This window comes from Coloeus monedula, assembly GCF_965178545.1.
Source record: "Coloeus monedula genome assembly, chromosome: 6".
Classification (NCBI taxonomy): domain Eukaryota; kingdom Metazoa; phylum Chordata; class Aves; order Passeriformes; family Corvidae; genus Coloeus; species Coloeus monedula.
Genome location: NC_138786.1, coordinates 58,337,244 through 58,361,671, shown reverse-complemented (window position 1 = coordinate 58,361,671; position 24,428 = coordinate 58,337,244). Strand labels below are relative to the sequence as shown.

General features: G+C 38.3%; 1 protein-coding gene across 3 annotated transcripts in view; it reads right to left on the bottom strand.

The window, feature by feature from the left end:
- PPP2R5E (protein phosphatase 2 regulatory subunit B'epsilon) overlaps positions 1–24,428 on the bottom strand; it is a 73,742-nt gene that overhangs the window by 23,418 nt on the left and 25,896 nt on the right. For all 3 annotated transcript variants that reach the window (XM_082283772.1, XM_082283770.1, XM_082283771.1), the window contains exon 3: positions 8,583–8,779. In XM_082283772.1, coding sequence (XP_082139898.1) covers positions 8,583–8,779 — 197 coding nt within the window. The remainder of the gene's footprint in view (positions 1–8,582; positions 8,780–24,428) is intronic.

The following is a 24,428-nucleotide window of genomic DNA, read 5'->3' as shown; positions in this document are numbered from 1 at the left end:
ATTCATTAAAAACAAACAAGACAGGGAAGGCTGCTCTGTACCCCCCCCAGAGAGTGAGCTGCAATTTCTGAACAGATCTGATGGCTGGTACTTGGCAATGCAGAACTACAAAATTATGAATATACAGCTAAAAGCATCAAGCTTCAAGAAACTTTATCACCACATTTATATCTGAAACAACTTTTAGAAAAGAAGATAGAGGCTCAAGTCTGAAGTCAAAATGTATATTAGGAGAAGTGCTCTCTTTGTCCCTCACTGGAGTGCTATAAAAGTGACAAAACTGTAACAGAAACACTTCACAAATTCAATTGCAGCTGAGCACTTCTCCTCTGTGCTGCTTGAAACAAAGATTTTTATCAGTAATATTCTTCCTGAATGAAACCTGAAATGAAAACAAACACACACACTGCAAAGTTTAATATATTCTTGATGTAAAACCAGGGTAAGTGGATACCCATTTAGCTTACAGGGAACACCTGTTCTTCAATTAAAAATACGTGGAGAATCATCCAAATAAATCCCATGTACATATGAAATTGAAACCCAGTATCTCAGCTCACAATGTTTAACTGCTGTGCACAATAACAACATAGAGCAGCAATAAAATGTAATTAAGTCATAACATGAAGCCATGCTAACGTGGAAACAACACTGGCCCCTGGAAAAGACATTGGACCTGTCCTTCTGAAACATATCTGCAAATGTGGAGTTTTTAAATATTGTTTACAGATTTACATTTCTAGAGCCTGAAGCAACTACTGCAGTCACTCAGCTATAATCTCTCCATAAAACCCACTAAATTGTTCCCAGAAGTTTGACTAAAGAACATTTTACAAAATGTAGTATCTAATTTTATCTTAAAAGATTACAAACTATTCCACTAGCTCTCTTCTCCTGAAGTTTTACTACTAATTTAACTACAGCAGTCCTTCTGAACTCAAGGTTGAATCTGCCTGATTCCCCGCTGGTTCTCGTTAAACCACCAGATCACTTTCACACCCGTAGATCTATTTGCATATGCAGTATGTGTCTATCTATATACAGGTATTTTTACATAGACATGACACTTCTCAACCTCTGTGTCGTTAAATGGAAAAACAAAGCTCCTAAACCCGGGCAGTTGTTGGTTTCTCTGTTTCTTTTTAATCCTGTGATTATTTTTGCTTCCTTCCTTTGACCTCCCACCTGTGCACAAGTGCACTGGGGTATACATAAAAAGCCAGACCATCTCCCTCTTTTTTCCTGCATGTTGTGGTATTAATTTATCGACATTCACTTCTTTGAACAGTGCACTGTACCAGAAATTCATATTAAGATACTCACGATAGCAATCCACAATGCTAAGGTTCTCTTCTGCACCACTGCTTGCCTGAATACACTCTTTCAGGGCTTAATATTATATGCCTTCTTTTGCCCAGCAGCATTGCTTTTGACTTGGTTGCATCAAAATGAACTACATTGGATTGTGAACACAGTCAACAACCCAGACCACAGGCTGGGGGGAAAACAATCCTTCTCATTTTCCCTTGACTTTTAAGTCTCCTAAAAATTCAATCAACAACCTGCAAGAATTTAGCTCTGGATCAGGGCTCCTAAACTTGTTATATTACCAGCACCCACTTCAGTGGTGGTAGGAACTTCCACCCATATAGATGAGGAAGCAACAAACCTGAGATCCTTGGGTAATGCTTCTCTTGGCAGGAACTGCAACAAGAGGGGGTTTGTAGGACAAAACAGCTGGTGCTCAGGTGCAATGTCCGCACCATGTGTGTTTAGAGGGAGGAGTTTCTTTCTAGTCATCTCTTACACTGAAAAAAGCAGTAGCTGTACTCCTGCAGTAGATGTTTTGCCCAAAAGAAACCCAATTTACAAACCCTGAGACTTCTCATAGAACCACAGAATGGCTTGGGTTGGAATGGACTCTATAGATATCTAATTCCAACCCACCCTGCCACGGGCAGAAACACTTTCCACTACCCCTGGTCACTCCAAGCCCCATCCAACCTGGCTTTGAACACTCCCAGGGATGGGGCAGCCACAGCTTCTCTGAGCAACCTGTGCCAGTGGCTCACCAACCTCAGTCAAGAATTCCATCCTAACATGTAATCTGTCCCTGTCCTCTTCCAATTTCAAGCCATTACGCTTTGTCCTCCCCTTTCAGTTTAAAGCAATTACCCCTTGTTCTAACCTTGTTCACTATAACAAGAATCAAGGTGGATTATGACACTTAAGAGTTAGCCCAGACCCCAGCCCAGGCAGCAGCCCAGGGTACAACCTTCTCACTGCTGGAAACTGGAGCTCTGCAATTCCACTCTAGATCACCTAGACCTGAACTATATCTGGGCACCCTACTAGTAACCCCATTCACTGCTTCCCTGTAACTAAGTTTTGAGATGATTCAATAGAACAATTACTTATTTAATGTGTGCCCAGGCAATTCTATAATACAGTCTGAAAAATCATAGCAGTAGCTCAAGGATCTTGGACAAATTAAAGCACAGTACCAGCAGAAAGAGCCCTTCACGTCTAGAGCAGGCACCAGATCACGTGAAAGCCTGCCAATGCATGAACTTGCACTCTAGACAGCATTACAAAACTCATGCTGTCTTGGACTCCACAATGAAGAACAAAACATACAATTCAGAACCCAGGAAGACAATCCCTCAGAAAAAGATTGACACTGTGCTTGTCTGTAGACAAAATACTTGAAAGGTACTTAAGAGGATGACACAGCCAAAACAGGGTGTGGAGATGTAAAGGTCCTTTCAGAAAATAAATAAATAAATAAAGACAGCTGTGGTCTACACAAGTGCTTCTTGGAACAAGAAACTGTTTTTCCAGTTTATTTCTTTGCTTTAGACCTAGTCACTGAACTGTTATGCAGGTAAGGTCTGACAGATGCAAGGCGTATGTAACCAACTGCAGGAATAATGGATACGGGTAAATGTAATTACAGACTGTCCAGAAAAATTATTAGGGACAACTGCTGCAAGAGGAGCTGCCTCCAACTGACTTTCTGAGAGGAGCACAGATCATCAGAGTCTCTTCTTTTAATAAGCATTGTACGTTTAATACAAGCTAGGTGTATAAAGAATGTGAATAACAAAAATATCTGACAAAAGTATTTGGAAATAATGCATAAAAGAAATCAAAGTTAGACTCTTTTCTTGCTTCTACAGAACTGATAACCCTCACATTAAAGAAAGAAGAACAGAATTTAAAATATGATGGGATTTTTACGTATTTTTTTAACAATAGCATGCTTGCTCCATTATGGCTGCACCTACATGACAATTTTCAATCAAAAAACATTTGGGGGGGTGGTCAAAGGACACTGCATTTTCCTTTCAGCATTTCAGATGGCTTCAAAACAATCTGTTCCACTTCCACTTATTCAAGTTAAGTTCAAGATTAATTCCTAATATTTTACAAAATTCCTGAACTTATATAAAATTCGCATTAGAAAGGGATGCAATTTGTCAATTCTTGTGAGAGTATATGATTTCATTTATTTCCCTTAAACTCAAAATGACATTCAGTATTACATTTTGAAATCTAATACAAGAAGCAACAGAAACATACATACAGGGTTTTTGTTAAATCAAAAGGTAAGACTGAATATAGGTGGACCTGTAGAAAAATCTCTATCCAAGAACATTTTAATACAGAAACTCAAAAATGTCGTACTTAGTCATAAGACACAGCTAAAGCTATAGAAAATATAAAAACCATGATGCCTATGAAGTCTAACAGCTAGAACACTTCCTAAAAATAGGTTCCTCAACATACTAAAAAAATCATGGCTTAGCAAGATATTCTTTATGTTTAACAGGTCTGTCACAAACAAACTCCTGAACAGACTCTGCCTTCACATCTGTTGAGACAAACCTGCAGTAAAAAGGAATGCAATCTCTCTAGATTTATGTCAGTAGAAAGAAGAGAGGGAGGGGGAAAAAAACCAAACAAACCCAAACCAGAATCTGACCTTTAAAATGCATTTTTTGAGCTTATTTGGGTATTGCTCTAACCAAGTTTCTTTTCCCTGTGTTGCTCAACACAGCTTCTATGCCACATGACATCTCCTATGATGTTTCACTTTGGCTATATAGAAATTACAGTCTTATTTTACTTGATTTGCCATTACAGAAAAGATAAAGATGACAATGGGAAGCCAGAGGCATTTCAGCACTTGGAAAAGAGAACAAAGTATCACTATTCCATTCTAAAAGATGTATCTGAAGAGAGTTTCATTAGCCATCTCCTGTGGGCTGGCAAACACACACTGCTGTTACGTAAACGTGAGGGCCTGGGTTTACAATTTCTAAAGAAGCAAGCAGGAGAGCTGAGAGGTTGCTCACCAACAAAGATTCATCCAGACTTCTCAGTTTACAGCTTGTCAATTTTTTCATCCATTTTTTTAATGAAATAGATCAGGTTCCTCAATCTATGTCTTAACACCCATAAAACACAAACAGCTCTACCACATACACCCTTTAGGATACCACAGATAATAACAAACATTTATTTCATTCAACTACCACTGCTTAATCTACCAGCAAAATCAGTATCATTAGTTTAAGCCTCCACATTTTGCTCAGACAGGAATAAATTTTAGATTAAGTGTCCAATTATTGGCTCATAAAGTCCTATTACTGGCATTTCCTCCTTAGCAGAGTGTGGCTTAATTGGCAAGGCCATTTTTCCTAGCACTTGCCTAATTCTAAAGAATGTCATCTGCCCTTCTGAACAACACATCAAACTGCAGGGGAAGCACGCTGAGCAATACCCTCCTGAATAAATCTGTTCAGCTCATGGCCATTAATGCAAATCCCAATCACTCTTCCCATCAACTGGTATTGATGACAGGGATGAACCCTCTGCAACTTGCTTTGGTGGCCATTAGTAAATTCCTTTTATTTTTTAAAATAACAAATAACATGCCAAACACTGTATCAAGCCAGAGAGTGGTTTAAGGAAGCAGATTTGCACGCAGGTTGACAAACAGCCAAGTGGTTTCACATTTAGCTATATACAACATCATATCACATGCTCAAGAGAAGAAGATGAAAACATGTGATATTACAAGCATGCATAAAGCTTTTAATGGCATAAATTTTACATGGTTGGCATAAAAAACATCTGTAAGTTATCTGGCTACCACAAATTACTTTTTCAAACCCTTATATTTTAGAAGCAATTTAAAATCTCAGCTCTTCTGAAGAATTCTACTGGCAACCTTTTCCTAGCCCAGTATTTAGGGTCACAGAGATCATTAACATACACACACATTATAAAACCTTAAAACAAAAAAAGTCTCCTCCACAGATGCTCTTTTTTGAACATTTTAGATGATTAAGATGAGAAAACACTTTAGGTATTAATTCTTCTCTATTAGTAACTTTAAAAATACCAGTTTTAGACTGGTGCACCTTTTTTTTTCCTGCTCCTGGAAAAAGTTTCCTGCTAAAACTCACAAAAGAACAACTTTTTTTCCCCTTCACCTCCAAATCACAGTAGCCCAAAGGGAAAAGCAGGAAATATTAACTCCTAGATTGATAAACACTAAACATAACAGGGAAGACACCGTTCAAAGGGACAAAGAACACCCGGGCTCTGTTTTGATCAGTTTTAAGATCCCGGTCTTTCAGTGGAAACACTCCCATGACAATTGTGGCAGGCAGGCAGTGGGGATGCTAATTCGGTCAGGACACAGATACTGCTGTTTTCTTCACTATTATGACAGGTCTGAGACTGTCAACATGACAGCTCCCTTGTGAACACAGCTGGAGACCTTGGTGAAATCCCCAAGGGCACATGAAGGTGGTAGCTGTGCTCATGAAGTCAACTGTGCACATTTAAGTCTGTCTTGGTGTATGATTATGGGCAGAAAACTGCTTCAAAAAAGAACTTGCACTTACTGTGAAGAACAAGTTACAGCAAAAACAGTGCTTCACACAAAGTAACTAATGCCATCTCTTCACCAGGCAGTAGGTGCTGAAAACTTATTCTATGTAATATTAGAGGAACTACCTTTCCCTCTAGGGCCTTTGTAACTGTGCTCAAAGTGGTGAAGATGTCTTGCTTTTATAGGCAAAGACCAGGAGGAAAAAAAAGCATTTTTTCCAGATAGCCTATGTGCAAAAAACAAAATACCTGCAAGCTTCAAAAGCCCTGGCGATGTGGTTTAGCAGAAACACTGCAACAGCATTTGTTGGGACGATCGACAGAATCATTCATGCATTTGCTATGGATTCACTCACACAAATTCGATAGCAGAGCACTGCATGCTGCTCCCATGGAATACAACCTCCAAAGTGCTTTTCCAGCAGCACATGCACCAAGAACGCCGCTGGCTGTGACAGGCACAGTTAGGAGACTCCAGCTTTCAACTGCTTGCACCTTCCCCAAAGCTGAGGTGGCTGTTGCAGGCTAGAGTTCATCCAAAATCTAAGTAATACTATTTTCTACGGAAATTCTTTAGGAAAAAAAATCATGTTCACTTCCCTAAATACTTGGGCATCTTTTTATTTATAAAAAAATCCAGGTTTGGACAGTCAGGGGGCACTGGGTAGCCAAACACACAGGATATGAGAGTATTCACAGTCCTCCCCTGCTTCAATACCCCGGCACTGAAAACAGCCTGGGTTCAACAACACAAATGGAAAGTAGAAGAAAGTAGAATAAAGAAGGGCATGATGCAATGAAAGGAAAAGATGAGACAACAGTTTTCTATGAAAAAGGAGCTAGGCTGAAACTGGAATTTCTTAAGCTCCATTAGTAAACCTCTACGAAATCCACTGGAAAGATTCAAGCTGTGTCTTTCTTTCCAATAACTCCTCCATATCATAGATACAGACTGTATTTAGAGAAATTATTTAAAACCATGCTTTTTAAACTCTTTAGGCAATACATAATTTCCTTAAGATAAAAACTGTTGTGTGAATCAACACAAGTGACTGTGGGGACACTAGGACGTGATGCCAAAGGGGTTTTGCACATCTTCCATAGCTCAAGATCACCTTGTTTCATAGACTTTGATTTATGATTCAAATTGAACTTCATAAGCAATTACCAATCAAATTCTTCTTGTTTCTTAGGGCCCAAGCAAAGGCAAGACTAACTTGCAGAGTTTTTATTCACAAGATATTGCTGCAGTAAACAACTATAACCGAAGTCGACACAAGAATACAACCTCAGTAACAAAAATGCTAAAAAAAATTATCAAGTTCTCTGAGGGGTGAGTTTGGAGGCATCTGCTACACACAGAAGAAGCCCCCCATTTTATTGAAGTTATCTGTGCATCAACATCCTTTCCATGCAAAGGGTATGATACACTTTGTTCATCACAAGGGGTACACATTAGATTAAACTAACATTTGCAAACCATTTAGAACTACAGTGCAGCACCAGCAGAAAAATTGAGGGAAAAAAAAAAAAAAGTCATTCTGTATTCAGCCTGGTATTTGAATGGTGCATGAAATAACATACTGAAGAAATAACACAGCAAGCAGCTCATTCACAAGACTGGTCCAGTGCAGAAGGGGGATAGAGAGAGGGAGAAGGATTTCTGACAATGCATACACACAAAGAAGCCGTATTAGGATTTTTTCATACACACTTAATTCTGGTTTTTTCCTTCATGATTAACTGCTTGATGGTGCTGTCACAATTTACAGCTATTTTTAAGTATTACAGACAAGCAACACAGCATGTATCTGTGTGTCAGAAAAGAAGTGAGAAACATACACAATGCAATGCAAAAGCTATTCATGTTCTTCTTCCAGCACATAGGCCATGGATTCCACAATCACACAGTATCATTAGGAAACTGACATCCCCAAATCTATATTTAATTGTTTTCTCATTTAGAGAACAGGTTTAAGGGTTCTGTACAGTAGTCCAGAACAAACATTTTATAGCAGTGATTGATTTTGCCAGTTGCAATGAACATTCCTCACCATGCAGCATCTGGTACTGTTTCCATTTTTACATTGAAAATGCTATTATTTGACCATTTATATATACAAGGTATGGCTTTATTGTTGAGCAATCTTGCTCACTCTAACAGCACCTGCTACGAATCCACATAACGCAACCAGGAAATGTTCCCAACAATTCTATACATCTTTAGCATTTATTATTTTTAAATTATTACCCATGCATACTTTAAGCTATCTCCACCTAAAGTAGACACCCAAGAGCTTGGAGAAAGTTCAATGAAAGATAAGAAACTTGCAAAAATTATTCCATTATTTACACTGGGGAGGAGAGGCAAGGTAGATTGCAGGAAACATGAGGGACTCTGATTTTATGGCTGCTGTCTTTCTCCATCGGGAAACAATCCAGGTTTCCTTCCATACATTTGTGACACTATAATAACCAAAATCTACTTGACTTTAATTAAAAATATATAAAAATTAATCTTTTTGTCTTTAAAGAATTATCCCCAAGCGATGTGTATTAGCAAATACAAGCCAAAGGCATAATTTAATCCACCTACTCCAGGGTTCAATTTCGCCCACAGTGTGTAACTGGAATTGCAAGTGTATTTAAAGAGATACCATGAGAAAGAAGGAACTCACCATTCTAACTACTTCAGGGTAAGTCTGCTCTGTCAAACAGCCTCTGCTTATTGTAATGTAGTCCACCAGTTCATTAAGAGTGGAGCGCTTGTATTCTTTCATTTTAAGGTCTGAAAGCGTGTCCATGAAGTCAAAAATGACACAGCACTGTTGAAGTTTCTTTAGGAACAGTTCAGGCTGCTCTGAAGATGGAACGTCTATGAAACAAGAAAGGAAATCTTCGTGAGTCTGGCATCTTATTATACAAAACAGGATTTCTTTTTGAAGATCAATTTCAAAGGAAAGCAGCATTCATACAAATCTTGTAGAACAGAGCTCAGATTAACAAATGAACCACTTATAGGAACTGTATTACTATTGTGTGTTTGAGATCTTGAACGTATTGTAGAAGGAATTTAATCATCACCTGCTATTAAGAAAATAAAGTTCACCAAGAATGTCCAGGCTGAAGTAAAGAATGGAAAAATACCAGCATTCAAGACTTAATTTTACAATAAACCACTACTTTGACTGGAGGCTGGTATTCACCATTGTTAACTTACACTCCAAAGAAGGATGAAAAAACTGTCAAACACATTGAGCTTGATTAATTTATATTTCTAGAAACACTGTGTCATTTATAACCCTGCATGAATATACATTAATACATACATATGAATACACAGCAAGACCACAATTCCATAAGCAACTTTTGAGTTTCAATCATTACCTTCATGTTGACACTCCCCACAGCAAAATCAATTTCACTGAAATACAGTGAGGATTTTTTTGCTGCACTATGAACACATAACATGCATTAACTGGAACATTTTCACAAAAAATAATATGTGCTTGACCAATAAAGTAAGCAGAACTCACTACTTTTGCTCTGTTTGCTTAATTCTCAGCAAACAAAAAGACTTACTATAATAATAAAAGGAATTTCAACTTCTTAGTTGTTGGTTACTTTACCAAATGCATCGAAAGAATACACAGACAGCTTCATTTATCCAATATTCATGTACACAATAGGATATCAATAGTGAAAGTTGCAGAAATGAAATCCACATTTTTATTCTGAAAGTCTGCCCTCAGACTAGTGAGCACTTCACCTCCTTTGAGCTACCTTGTTTTATTTAATGCACCAATGCCTGCCTCAGCACCAAAATCCATTGGTTAACCTTCCTGATCTCCCTTAAAAAAACTTTAATAGTAAAGAATTTATGTTTATTTCTTAAAACCTGGACTTCTAAAAGGCCAATTTAAGATGGAACTTCTTATTACTGACACAAGAATAAGTCCTAGTAAGGAATACTTGGCAAATGCTGGAAGCTGTTAGTAATTGTGTGGTAGTTTACGTAGTTTTAAGGCTTAAGTACCATGAATCTGTTTTGCTTAAACACAGTGCTTCAATTTAATTAAAACCAGTGCTTAAACACTAAAAAGAATAAACATGGATTGCAGTACAAATAAAGATGCAGCCATTTATTCAACCTGTTTCTGTTTACAGCACTAAAGTAGTGACAGAATTCAAAAGGGAATCTACACGGGAGAAGAATCCTCCCCAAACATCTCTGGAATACTGACAGTCCCAAAACCAGGCACCCTAAAACTATTCCACTGGCCAGGTCTCTCTCACACATTCAAACACCTCAGAGCAGGCAGAGCTGAAACCTAAGATGAGCCAAGGAGACACAGACTCATTAGCCTTCACCCATTACAAAAAAGATCATTTCTATACACGACCTTTCTAAGGTTACAGCCCTACAGGACATAAAGGGCCTGGGGAAGCAGAGTTCTGTGACTGCTTTCTTGACTACCTGCCTTCAAATCATAGAGAATGAGAATGGACTTCAGAATTCACTGTTATGAACAAGCAGGAAACAGTCAAATGATGAAAAATTTCTTCCAAAGACAGCCTTATATACAGGCTGAGAAAAAGAAAACAAAAATAAAAAGTGCAGTTGGTTACTTTTCAAAAGTATTATTTTTAAAACTTCCACTCCTTCTTATACTACCTATAATTCACCACCAACCTTGAAAATATTTAAAAGGTATCAATACAATCTATGTTGTTACATTACTATAATGGGGTTTTGGTTGCACTGTTCTACATGACTTTTACATGTTTGCTTTGACCAACAAGGACATTACAGTCAAAGAAAAACAGGCTGAAATCAAGTGGGAATCCATTAAGATACAATTCAGCACAAGTTAAAACCAGACTCATATATATGACTCAAGATTACACTAATTTTAAGCAGGGTTTGTATTAAATAAAAATTTTAAAATTACTAAAGCATTAAAATAAGTCATAGAAGTTTGTTTTCTTTTCTCCAGTTAAATATCTGGAGGTGTGGGAACAAAACAAAAAATATAATTAAGTTCTTCTCAAGAAAAACCACTCTAAAACACTACGTGAAATTCATGCCAGTCTGACTACATCAACAGGCCATATGAACCATAGGGGCAAGCTAAGAAAACACAAACCACAGCCAACCAAAAAACCTACAAACAACAAAAGAACCTTAAAGCCCCACAGAATAAAACCCCACAAACTAATTGTTCAGGTCATATCTGCTTTTCTTTATTGAGCAAGTTGCCACTCACACTAGGGAACACAGCTCTTAAGAAGTTCCGCTCAGTAATTTTTCTCAATGTTCCTGGGAATTTGGGGTGCCTTGGGAACAGGGTAACACATAATACCAGAGGTTTTTTGTACTTGGAAACAGGAAAAGTGTATGAGAGTAAATATACTTGAAAAATTAGGCAGTCCTAAGATAAGAAAAGGGCAGTATAAATAAACAAAATCAGTATTCCACGTTCCCAGCCTTCCCACACAGACCATGGCATTAGCCGGTTTGAAATTTTGGGGTGGGGAGGTTCTTTTTCTGGTATTTGGGACACAGACCTACAGACCCCACAGCAGAACTCCTGAATGCAACAACTTGGAATGAAACACACAGTTCCTTACAGATTTTCACAGCTGGCTGATGAAAGACAGCAAACCCTTTTCTTCTCAGCTGATACTCAAGAGCTTTCAATGAATTTTACTCCTATGCTAACACACAGCCAAACATTTAGGTCCCAAAATTTAATAACCTACAATATTACCATTGTATCTACTTTCACATAAAAGAACTGAAAATTTAGCAACTGCTCTAATAAATCTGTGTAAATACACCTAATACTTTAATAACCATAAAATAAAATCAAAGTGACACTATTAAGTGGTATGCATGCTTTCTGTCAAATGCACAGAGGAGTATACATTTATTAAAACCAAAATTTAAAGCACGGTAAGTTACTGTCTAGATGACTGTGAGAACTCTCCTCATTTTCAGGTCTTTGCTACAATTTAATTTTCAGGCTTGTCAGTTTTCTCTTTAGCCATTCAAAACTGTACAGAGCTTTTGAAATACAGTGAGTATTCACAGATTCAAAAGAAATCGGCTTAGTGAAAGCAAGCACTACTACATCTGAATGCTCACAATCAAGACAGAATCAGAGCCTTGAAGTCAAGTTTTTATAAAGTTATCAGAAAAACTGACAGAAAGTACTATAATTTTTATTAGACATGGACCAACAATTGTTACTGCAAGAACTGAAATACTAATTCCTAAATGGCTAAAGCAATTCTGTTTCTCTCTTAATAGCCTTTTCCCAAAATAATCCTAATCCAACCAGCCCATCCCTTCTCATCAGTCTCTGACTCTGCATCCTTTTATCAACTAAAGACAAAAAATCTGATAGCACACTTTTATTTCAAGTCTCTAACATCGATAAAAACATATTAATCTTTATACTACATTCACGTTTCAATTAAAGTAATTTACAAGTAACTCATTTTCGATTATAGGAAACAAACCATGCACCAGAGAAACTGCATCCAGAGAAGTGAGCTATGGCTCTCCTCTCCCTGGCAAGTGAACAACCAGGAAGGGGGAGCACGTGGATCAGTTCCCTGATCCACTCCTGCCTGTCCTTCCACAATGAAGGATACAATGCTGGGAAGTGAAGAAGTGAAGATGAAGGGAGGGATTGAGCTGCTTAAAGCAGCATGGCAACTGTGAGGAAAGCCAAGGGATTGCCGATACAGGGCAGTATAGGGCCCAAAATCAGAATAAAACAAGACAAAAGATGTAATAACATATGAAGTATTAAGCAGAACTAGAGTATGCTCGCACATGCTACCCTTCACCCACACAGGCACTATCAGAACGTTTATGAATCACTAAAATCAAAATGCTCTCAGAATAACTATTGCTTCCAGTATATACATCACTGGTATTCATTAGCTTGAAGATGACATTTGCATGGAGAATTAGCATCATCTTCTTGTACGACAGTAAAAGCGAACACCACACTAAACATGAAAAATAAAAACACATACTAAAACCAATGTAAATCTGAAATGGGGACGAGAGACTAATAACATTTTCACTCACATTAATTTTAAGAACTTCCTTATAATGTCCCAACATCTGAGAACTCTGCATTCACTCCACCTCTGAGATTGTTTCCTCTTTCAACTAAACCGCAAAATTTCAACTTTCCCTTTAGACTTAAGGGCAAAATAATTCCTCAATTCTTCTTTAGTTTTCATATCTTCCAGTTTCTAAGTAAACCTAGGACAATTATTTTTCTATTTAAGTAAGATCTCCCTGTGATATAAAAAGCTCCCAAACCCCAAACTGCTCATGCTTTGCTGCCAGTCACCAAATAACATTGAATATAACCAAGTACTGCATCAAAGACACACCTGCACAAAGCAGGCAGTGGTGCATAAACCTCTTACATCTAACTCTCACAAATCACTATGATGATTTTATTTTGGAAGAAGTTACCTTTCATTCCAATAAAACTTGCAAATTTGAAATTGAAAGCTTTTTGGTTTTCTTTGAGAAGTTCACTTCAAGAGAAGGTCTAGCAACACCCAGCTCAAAACTTTCCCTAACTTATAGTCCTGAAATACAGAACAACCATGTTTCTACAGTTCACTTTTCACAGTAGAATACTGGTGTTAACATTCCAAGAAGTACAAATGTTTGCTCTCTTTCTTACACATACACTTCCCAAGAAAAATAATCACTATCCTGATTGCATTGATTTAATTTTCCTAACTGGCTGTCAATATTATGAATGCTTTGCCAAGTCAGTAATCATTCATTTATAAGAGGTGCTTTTCTCAAAGCTGTTTCCCCAACCCATTCTCTAGACTTAATAATTATACAGGCAGGGCAGCAGTTAGGCACTGCGTTCCAAATATGTAAAACCTAACTAGTACAATTATTCACACAGCAATAAATACAGTGGGACAAACTCAAGCTGACTCTCCTGAGTGAACACACGCAGAAAGAAAAAGCACAACATTAACATATTATTTCCAGCACGTTCAAACTGCATGATTAGAAGTGCAACACAGGACATAATCCACCAATTTCCTGATAATCAGTGTCTCTTCAAATAATCTGTCACAAAACTGAGAATTATTTCCCTGGCCATAAATTTGCCCCGAATCAAACTGAGCAAATTCTCACCAAGTGGGAGTCTCCTGGGTAGTTCCACAGGGATCCTGGATCTGCAAATCCCTCCACTCCTTACAACACCCCCCAATCATCTCACAGATATTCAACAAACATCATTTACTAGGGTGGGTATTCTAAACTCAGTGTACCTCTAACGTGTCATTTGAGTGCCTTGAGTGCAGATGGGGCAGCATTACAAACAACATGGAGTACTCCTTAATAGATGTATTCTTAGTCACATAAACTGCCAAAATTTGTAATGTAGCTGTATTAATCAAAATTCTGCTTTTACTCATATAGTAGTAGTAGCTCGAGTTTCAGCCCCTGAATAGAATAATAAATGGATGAAGGGCTAAAAATTGACAATAAAAATAATGTAATAAACCATATTTTTAGAAACTATACTTTTACACTTTATGAAGTTTCACTTGAACCTTTTGCCTACTTCCACTGCAGGCATAGTGCACGCAATAATTTAAATCTCTTTATTTTCATACAGCTCAATCCAGAGCCACGGCAGTCCTCCTTTAGGCTACGCTTTGTTAATCTGTGACCAACACTTGCACATTCTCCCTAGTGATGTCTGTGCTGTGAGCATCTTTCAACTTGGAAGGGAACCAAGACCACAAGTCTGGTTGTCAAAGCTATTTATGAGCCATAACAAAACATTGTTACATGAATACTTGCTGAAAAGGCTCTATATTAGTGCAAACTGGCATTGATGATGTGCACCCTCAACTGAGGGGAGAGCTTCCAGGGTGCCCTAGGTTTTATAAGTTTGGGCACTCTCACTACTCACTGACCTACACAAGGAATCTGTTATGAAACAGTTACATCAAACGTCTTGGATAATATGTAATCAAGGAAATACACGGAGGATAGTGAGAATTCCCGAGCAATTAATGGAAGACGATTGCCAGGTTATTTTGGTACACTGATTGCTGTCCCACAAAAAGACAGACTCGTGACATATTTGGCCTATATAGCATCCCTTATGCTTGGACTGATAATCACCACTCAGCAGAACAGTGTCTCTTCATAATCAACCAGCAATACCTTCTTGCTTAGGTAAAATTGACAAAATTTTAAACACTTCCACATTAGTTCTTCAAGAAATGGGATGAGTTTAATGAAATAACCCCAAGACAGTCAAAGTTTACCCATTCTACCTGCAAGCACATTCAAGCCAAAAACGATCCAGGTTAAAGGAGGTAAAAAAGAAGGTAAGGAAAAGGATTCAAATGACAAGATTTTAGAGCAAAATTTATAGAAAAAGAGCAGGTAGATAAATGTAACAAAACATTTCACTAGATACGGAGGAACAGCAAAGTAGCTGTGAATATTATGAGAAGGGTACACAGTGGGAAACTAAAAGAGACAGGGAAACAATGTAAAAAATTATTAAAAGACCAAAAGAGAGAGGATGAGGCAGAGCACGAGACTTGGAAGACAGAGAAAAAACTGTTTGGAGAATATGAACACAATGAAAATAGCAGAATATTTTAAAAGGAAAAGAAGTAGTAGCTCAAAGTGTTTAAGCAAAACAAGAACGAAAGAGTTAGAGGTTAGGGGCTAGATTTGATTAAGCAGCCACATATCTGGAGGTTCTTGACACTGACATGTTAATGTATCCAATTACATTACTTACGGTGAGTTTGCCTAGACATCAAATTAACACTTATATTTTAGCCCCAGGCTAATCAAAGGTTTTGTAGGTTACTTTCGCTCCCTCCACCCAATTTTTACTAATATTTCAGAAACAATTATTGGTGATTTCTCTTTTTTTTCAGGGAAGCAAGAAAGCTGGCAAAAATACACATAAGTACTATTTCAATTCCCTAAATTAAACACATGGCAAAAAGTCCCAAAATAAGACAAACATACTTTGCTGAAACACAGAGTTACTATGGCCAATTTCTTGGGAGTGACTCAAGTTTCTTTTATGCTGGTTCAGAAAGCTCATGCCAGTTGTTTTAAGTAGGTTTTTACTGAATGGCACTTTCAAAGTACATGCTGAAGTCACTGAGTTTGCTGAGCAGTCACTAAAGAGAGCTTTCTGTCCTGCCACTTGAAAACACTGACCTGTGAAGAAGTTATCAGGATACTTTTGCCACATACTTTCTGCCTAACACCATCTAGCATTACATATGAAACACTTAATTGTTACTTTTCAAGTCTTCTCCAAGAAGGAAAAAAAAAAAAGCAATGGATTGTAAATGTTCTCTATAAAAAGAAAGAAAAAGACAAAAAAAAAATCCCCATTCTTTGTTTTCTAATTTGTACATTTAGATAACCATAAGCACCTCTCCACTTTGGTTTTTTGTTTGTTTGTTGGACAGTTTATTGTTTCTGTCTCTTTTCTGACATAAACCTGTTAATTTACCCAGTTGTATTAAAAAAAAAAAACCAAACAAACCTGGGAGACAACACTAAAACGCAGTACAATCAGCTCATGCTTCGCAACTCCCAGAGCTGTTAGAACATTCTCAGTGTAAGAATCAAAATATCCACAAACTTAAAAGATCTCCCAAATTTTAGCGTCATGCTCCGTTACAAACACAAGACTGACTTTACATTAAAAATCCTTGCAGCTGGGTTTCATGAGACCCCAGGTTTAGTCACTAAGTGTTACTCCTTACAATTTTGCTCAGTTCTAGCTGGTAATGCCTCCAGTGCAGAGCCCTCCACCAGCTCCTTTTAGCCCTTACCAGGAGGAGTTGCACACCAGAATTAGTCAGGTTTTTCTGTAGACATTTGAATAGCAAAAGCAGCTACACGTAGAGCAAATGGAAAGCAAGCTGAACTTACCTATGTGCTCAGCTCCTGTACTCTAAATTACATCCCAAAGACCAGAGGCAAGAACACCATATAAACAAAGCCACCTTGTTCTCCAAGGGATTTCTCAAACACCCAATATAGAGCAAAGCTGCACAATGGTAGCTTAATGCTCTATGGAGATCACCCTACTGCTGCCTTCGTTTCCTTTAAAATCTCTAACAGTTCTTCAGGGTGCTTGGTAGTGTATTTTTAATTGCCTGGCTGGTCTCTAGGACCCCGCCATCCTCCTTCCATTCACAAATTCTTAGGAGAGCACTGGAACTCAAAACATCAATAGACACCAAGTCTCAGCTCGTTATTTCAACTTGGTCATGCTATGCTCAAATCTCTTTTATATCATACTTGTTTTCTGTTAATTTTAGAGAGAATGATGGATTACATTGCAGCCTCAGCTTTATCTTGCTACAACGTGTACAATTTAATTTATTTTTTGCATTGTAAATTGATGGCGATATCAGGCAAGACCAACCATTTATACTGAACAGTACATTGTTTCCAGGTTCCTTGGATGGCAGAAAAATCTAAAAAAGTGTTTACAACTTCCAGGACACTAAGAAACACCTTTGCAAAAAACCCCATGATGTCCTCCTGACCTAAGACAGAAGAATCCTTAAGAGGATTATTGTCTTTCTTTTGATAAGATTCTTACCAGATCACAATTTTTTTTTTGCATGACATGAGAGGCCTGTGCTCTGTAATGATCATTAAACATAAGAACACAAACACGTCACAGCAATCTTACTGTTACCTTCCACTTTAAATGCAGTCACAAGGCAGTCCAGGATTTGCATTGCAATTCATTTCTTCAATGCATTAAGTACATAATGAAATAATGATAAAATTATATATCTGTACACGCTTCCTGTAAGAATGCAGAAATTGTATCTTGCTTAGTAAGAGCTCTGAAACTGCCATCTGTCCAAATAAAATATGCAATATTCATTTTGCTCCAACTACAGAGCTGCTCTGTGAAATTTATAAAGAAATTCTCAGACACTTGCAAAAAAGCTTGAACCAAGAGCACAGGAAACCCAAAACATAACTCTTATCCAAGCAGGCTCAGAGCAAGTGCCAGAATTGCTACTTTGCTTGATACTGACCCACTAATTTATCCCAGAAGTCACAGGAATACTTCATTCTCAAGTGAAACAAATAATTATGTGAGAGCTGTTCTACATATATAACCCACTGTCTAAGAGATCAGGTTTATACTTTAAAATATTCACATTTATTAGCTTAAATAATATACATACATATAAAATATACATTTCTATAGCCCTGTTTATACATTGAGAAGAGTTTATTGAACCCTGAAAACACAACTTCCATTCCCTTCTCATCTGGCAGTATGAATTCAGTCAGCAACACATTATACTTTATGCTAATTTACCACAATAGTCTCCCAACATTTTCCAGTAACGTGCTACACAATCCAACTGTTTGCTCTCTCACTCCCTCCACAGAGGGGCCAACGTGTGTAATGAAGTAAGGACTTTATGGAACTGCACATGTTTAAGATACTATGTTTGTGTAAGAAAAAAACCCCAGTATTTAGTAAACATACCCCAAAGTTATGACAGAAGATGCAGAAATAAGCTGGGAATTCATCTGAAAGTCCCCAAATGGACACACTGAAGGCTCAACTTCTTATACATTCTTATTCCTCTCTCCTCTTTCCTGCATGAGGTCCAGCATGACACAACAACAAAATTATGGGGTTTGGCTTTCATTATTAATTTAGTTTTTTAAATACTAGTTTCAGCCCACTGAGATGTCCAAGATGAGAACCAACACCTCAAGTTGGATTTAATGTTATGCCAAAAGCAAGCTGGGGTTGCAGGGGATGCTCCATCTGCAGCAGCAAGTCCCTCAGGGAACCAGCCACTGTGTTTCCTGAGCACAAGACCATAATTCCTGCTACGTCCCAGCCACGGGAAAACACAGGAAAACCTGAAGGTAATCCTGATCTGCACACTGGGATAACAGCTCCTTGCCAGCTAAGAAACTCAACAGCATTACTCAGAAGATGCTACGTGAGGACTCTGCATCCACAAACAATCCATGTGGTTTCCTTGTCAAGAAGGGCGGTTACAACACCAGCCCCTCCTTCCACGTACACTCCTTGCAAAAGGCGTTCCAGCGCTCAGGCTCCACCAGCCGTCCTGAGACACAGTCATTTCTGAGGCTCACACTCTGTTATTCAACACCTTGTGACAATAACTCCAATCAGCCAAGCCGGTAGTTAAGGGAACACCCTTTTTCACATTGCCAAGCCCAGTACATATGTCTAAATGACAGGAAATAAATATATAAATCTACTTTATTTTGCTTTTGTAATTACCGTAGAGCTTGCTCACATTCCTAGGTGCACAGAAACACATTGTCATTCTATACCACTTCTACAGCAACTTTTTAATCTTCAGATTATTCAGGATCTGGAACAACTCAGCAATAGAAGGCAAAACCATGACATTTATATAATACTCGTCTGTAACCTGTCAAGTTAATATGTGTTATGCTGGGTATTTTATGTTATTATGTATTATCATTATATATGTCTATGCAAAAATAACAGCTATTCCTTTAGAAATAGGATCTTGTCCATCACAGAATAAGCTCAGCTCAAAGCAGCGTAAATGAGAAACTCATCTACTAGTAATTACCCACCTCTAGAGTCTATTGCTCTGTTATACCTAAACCAGGTATTTTTGCTAAAACTCGTAAAATTGACTGACAGAATATTAGGCCACTTTTCTCTTTTGAACAGAAACTTTTTATTATGCTTCTTGAACCCTAAATGGGGTAGGCATTTTATCTCCCTAACATGGTTCTAGAGACCAAAGACCTAATTTCAGAATACTTATAATTGTCTAAAGAACAACTTTTATCATAACCTCACACTAGCATAAGGTACATAGACTTTTTTTCAGAAGATCTTTACCTCTAACCTCTTCAAAAACACTGAATAAAATAATGCAGGGTTTTTAAGGCAGAATATTATCTACCTGCTTGTGTGCAAATCCATTATTGGGGTTTTTGTTCTTCAGAAACGCTGTCTGCTCCTGGACAGACAAATATATCTGATGGCCACTGGGAGTTGGCACCTGAATTTCTCTAGAAATTACTTAGACCCTCTGCAATATTACTATCAGTCTACAACAGCATATTGCTTTTAAAAATAAATATTTGACCCATAACAAATTAAAAGTTCTCTATTAAGTTCTCAAGAACAAGTCTGGGAAAATTAGAAACTATACAGACACGGTTATGTCATGCAAGTAACATAACCAAAGGTATAGCTCTGCTGGGCTTTGAGTCACTTTGCAAAGCCTTCTCAATTTGGACTGTTACAAACATTAACCAGACATAACAGTTTGGGCATTAAATATCATTAAAACATTTCCTCTGTGGTTACCAAACAATGCCCTTCCTCATCAACTGCTACCCTCTCTACCTCTTCCAAGCTACTCATTAGTTAAGCTGCTTCTCTGTTGAAGATGATAAACTGAAATTAGATTTCCAGCAATATTTATCCCCAGCTGTGCTGAGGTCACAAACTTCATCTTGAAGTGGCACCCTGGCCAAACTGAAGTCAAGAAGTGTTACTCTGGTTCATTACAACTGTGATTACACCTTTGCTCCAATTGGCAGAAAGCTCATTGCTTACTAATGAAAAAATAAAAAGGAAGAGCAGTCTCATTAGTTACGTATTCCACAAAAAATTAATGGAGAAAAACTCAGCAGGAAAAGTTTGTGGTTTGCAGATTTATACAAATACAGATAACTCTAAAAGTGAGGTGATCTAAACACACTACCAGTGAATTAGTGTAACATTCTGAAAGCATTTTTATAGAGCCTTTGCAGGTACAGATCAGCAAACATGCTTTGTATCTGTCCAAGGGAATACACAGATCACACCTTCCCTGGCTTGCCTATACTTTTTAAGAAGCAGCCAGCTCATTACTGGACCACTAGTAAAAAGTCTTTAACTTACACACATCCTTTGTATTTAAAGATAGGACTTCAGGTGCATCCCTCATGCCTTCTCTTTCTTCCATCGAATTCACTAATACATTATTAAATGCCGAGTGAAGCAAGCCACTCACAATAAAATCGAGTATTTTAAGTAATTGCTTCCACTGGACTGAGGTTTATCAAGAGAAGCAGACAGCATCCTATGTTCTCTTTACACTCAGGCTGTACCAACGGGCATGTATACAGATGGCCCTTTCCCAATCCAAGAGCTAACGCACAGCCAAAGTAGGTCAGTGAGCAACAAAAGAGTTTTTAACTATACTAATCCAGCAGCTTCAGTATCCTATGAAAACGGCAGAGAAGGACCATTGAAGCTGTTGTGGTCACAGGACTAAGTTGTAACTGTAAAGGCTAGAAAGCAAAATCCCAGCCCATCCAGTTCTCCTCCCTGTACCTTGCATGTTAATTATTTAGTCTCAGAGATGCCAGCAGTAGTCAACTAATTGCCTTCAAGCAAATCAACTGAAGCATCACTCGTGTGTGACTTACTCCTGCCTCTGACAGAGGCACTAATGTATCAATCCTGAACATAAGAGCTAACAATCTAGCGAGCTGTACACCCACACCTCTGGTTCCTGTCATTTTCAGAGGATGCTACAGCTTGTTTCATTTTCACATCAATGCCAGCCTTATCGCTCTTGTCAGATGGGAGTAAGAGCCCAGCTCAGGAATTCCTTTGGCAGCAGAGGCCTGTTGGTTTGAGGGTCTAGCTTGGTATTGCTTTTTGCTATTCCTCTGGGCTGCTTGTATCTTTGCTTGTTGATGGAATTTCTCACACACACACACACACACTCCTATAACACTCCTTTCTGAAGGGTGCCTCTTTCTCTTGTTTCTCTCAGTCTACAGCTGAAGACCTCCTCCAAGCCAGCCCCCAGCTTCTCCAAATGCCATCTATTTTTACCTAGGCGCTGCCGTCTCATTCCGGATGCTGCTAATTGGCCCCTTAGTCACAACTGGAAAAGTAACCTGGTTGAGTAACTCTTTCTGAGCTGCTGCATTGAGGAATCTGTATGTCTCACATTCATTCAGACAAGGAAGCTTCCAGTAAATTTGTTCCAGGGTTTAACACAAATTAACCGGAATTTAGCTTCTAAGATTTTACAGCAGTTTCCCTCATACGTGCTGGTTTTTTTAAGTAATGGCCTTCCTGCACAAGACATTTAAAGTTCTAAATCCTGCAAGAAAGCACCATATCAAACAGGAGATAACTGCAGCACTAGAGATCAACGGTACCCTATCTATTCACCAGCCTTTTTTTCCCCCAACATATTACCTACACCAACATGCAAACATGCAAGGATTACTCAAAAGAAATGACAGAAAACCCATGTAAATTTAGATTTTTAAAGACTGAAACAAGCAAAGACAATACACACATAAAAGCAACCCATTCTGGAGAGGGTGCTTTTCCACACAGATTTCTTTCTCATGAGCATGACACAGCCCAGCTTGCTACACAGCTACAAAATGATGTTTCAGACATCTCAGTGAACCCTCCTTGTTTCTCAATCACTTTGCTAATGAAAAGCTGAAACATCTTGGAATTTCCTCCCAACTATTCTGCTTCTGTATAGTTATCAACCAAATTTATACAAACAGGAAAAACAGATCATGAGAAAGACAGACTAGTTAGGCATCTTATACTAGGAAAACACTGAGAAAAATAACTAAATGATCTGAATTAATCCTAAATTACTTGACAGCCTTTGTAATACTTTATTATTCCACTAAAAAGCCAAATTTAAATACTTGGTATTTAAAAGCCATTACTTTAGAAATACAGTATGTAATTAGAAAATTACCATTTTATTAAGAGAACTTGACTCATTTTTACTAATAAAGACTGCAGTTATTTAATAGTAATATAACGAATCCCTTCTAGAAATTCTGAGGTTACCACAGACAAACACATCATGTGTTTTTGACAACATGAATGCAACTCTCAAATATCGTGAATACCATCTGTAATAACTAAAAGTAGTGTTTTGACAGATTAGTAATTCTGGATTCAGTTCAAGACTGGCAGGATTAATACTATTTCCTAGGACGGAAGAGAGATCCTGTTCCACCTTATGAAGACAGCTCAGGCTGCCAAGAGTAAAGGAAAGAACCTTCAGCTGTGGATCATTAAGAAACAGCCATTTAAAAAAAGGGATGTTTTGGAGAACACAGCATCCAGTAAAACGATGGAGTACTTTTTGCATGCTGGACTTGAGAGAACTTAAAATCATTTGTTCTGCAAATGAGAAATTGAATGCTTCTATGATGGTCTGTTTTGCTGAGAAAGGAACTTCTTTTCACTTCAAATGAAGGCTAAAAGGATCTGCTTTAAATGTGATTCTGCTAAAAAGAAAGAACACATACAACAGACTGCAAAATCCTTGCCCAACAAACCACCACCACCACCATTAGCTGGCACATCCCTACTTCCCACTCTCACATTAGTGTGGTTTGGCTGGGGTTCTTTCTCTTTTTAAAGAGACATTTCCATGTGGCTGTGTACAACCTTGGTCCTGACTGAGGACTCAAGTTAATTACAGAACAGGTGTGCACATCTCTTTGGGTTCAAACACATGGTACCTCAAAACCACCGGGGAATCCCTGCTTCCCACGACACAGCACTGTGAGGGACATCCAGTGCCTGGAGAGAGCAAGGAGCGAGCAGAAGGAGAACAAGACCCCACAGGGGACACAGAGCCCATCACAAGAGCACCAGGCAACCTGGGCCCTAGAACCCAGCTCAACAGCATCCCTCTCACTTCAACTCCCAAACCTTGTGGTGGCTCATCCAAAACGTTGGAAAAAGTGTTTGGGAGTTTCTAGCTCTGGACACAACTCTGATGGGACAGACATGGTTACTCCTAGTTACACACTCCAACTCTCCAAGAATTGGTTCAGGTGTACCCAAGTAGTTTTTGCCCAGGCAAAGGCCTGATGGTTTTACAGGAGACTCCTCTCATCCAGTATCTGAGGCAGACATCCTCTCTCACTGCACACAGCCCTACCTGGGCACCCAGGCTGCCCTGGCCTAATGCAAGGTTTCAATCAGGATTCAGCAAGGCAGAGGAAATTAAAAAGGCTGCTTGTGTAATGAAGAGGAAAATGACAGGTTCTTCTGCTTTGGGCATTACTCTTCCCATTCTGAGATAATCCTTCCTTGAGGCATCAGCACCACCTAAGGGCACTCATGGGGCAAGTATTTACTCTTGGCCCTCCCTTCAATAGCTCAGATATCTGAGAAAAAAATCAAATTATTCCAAAATTCAACTAGTTTGTAGACAGATGTAGCCTTATGCATCAGTGTTTTGATTAAAGTCATTGTAAGGCAAACACAATTGTATTATTGTACAATAGTGTATTTTTATCTGTTCAGGAATAAAATTTTATTATTATTTCTCCATGTCCATGGAACAGCAGATCAAGTAAGCCTTGAATTTTCTTCTGTTTCCAATGTTACAAAGTG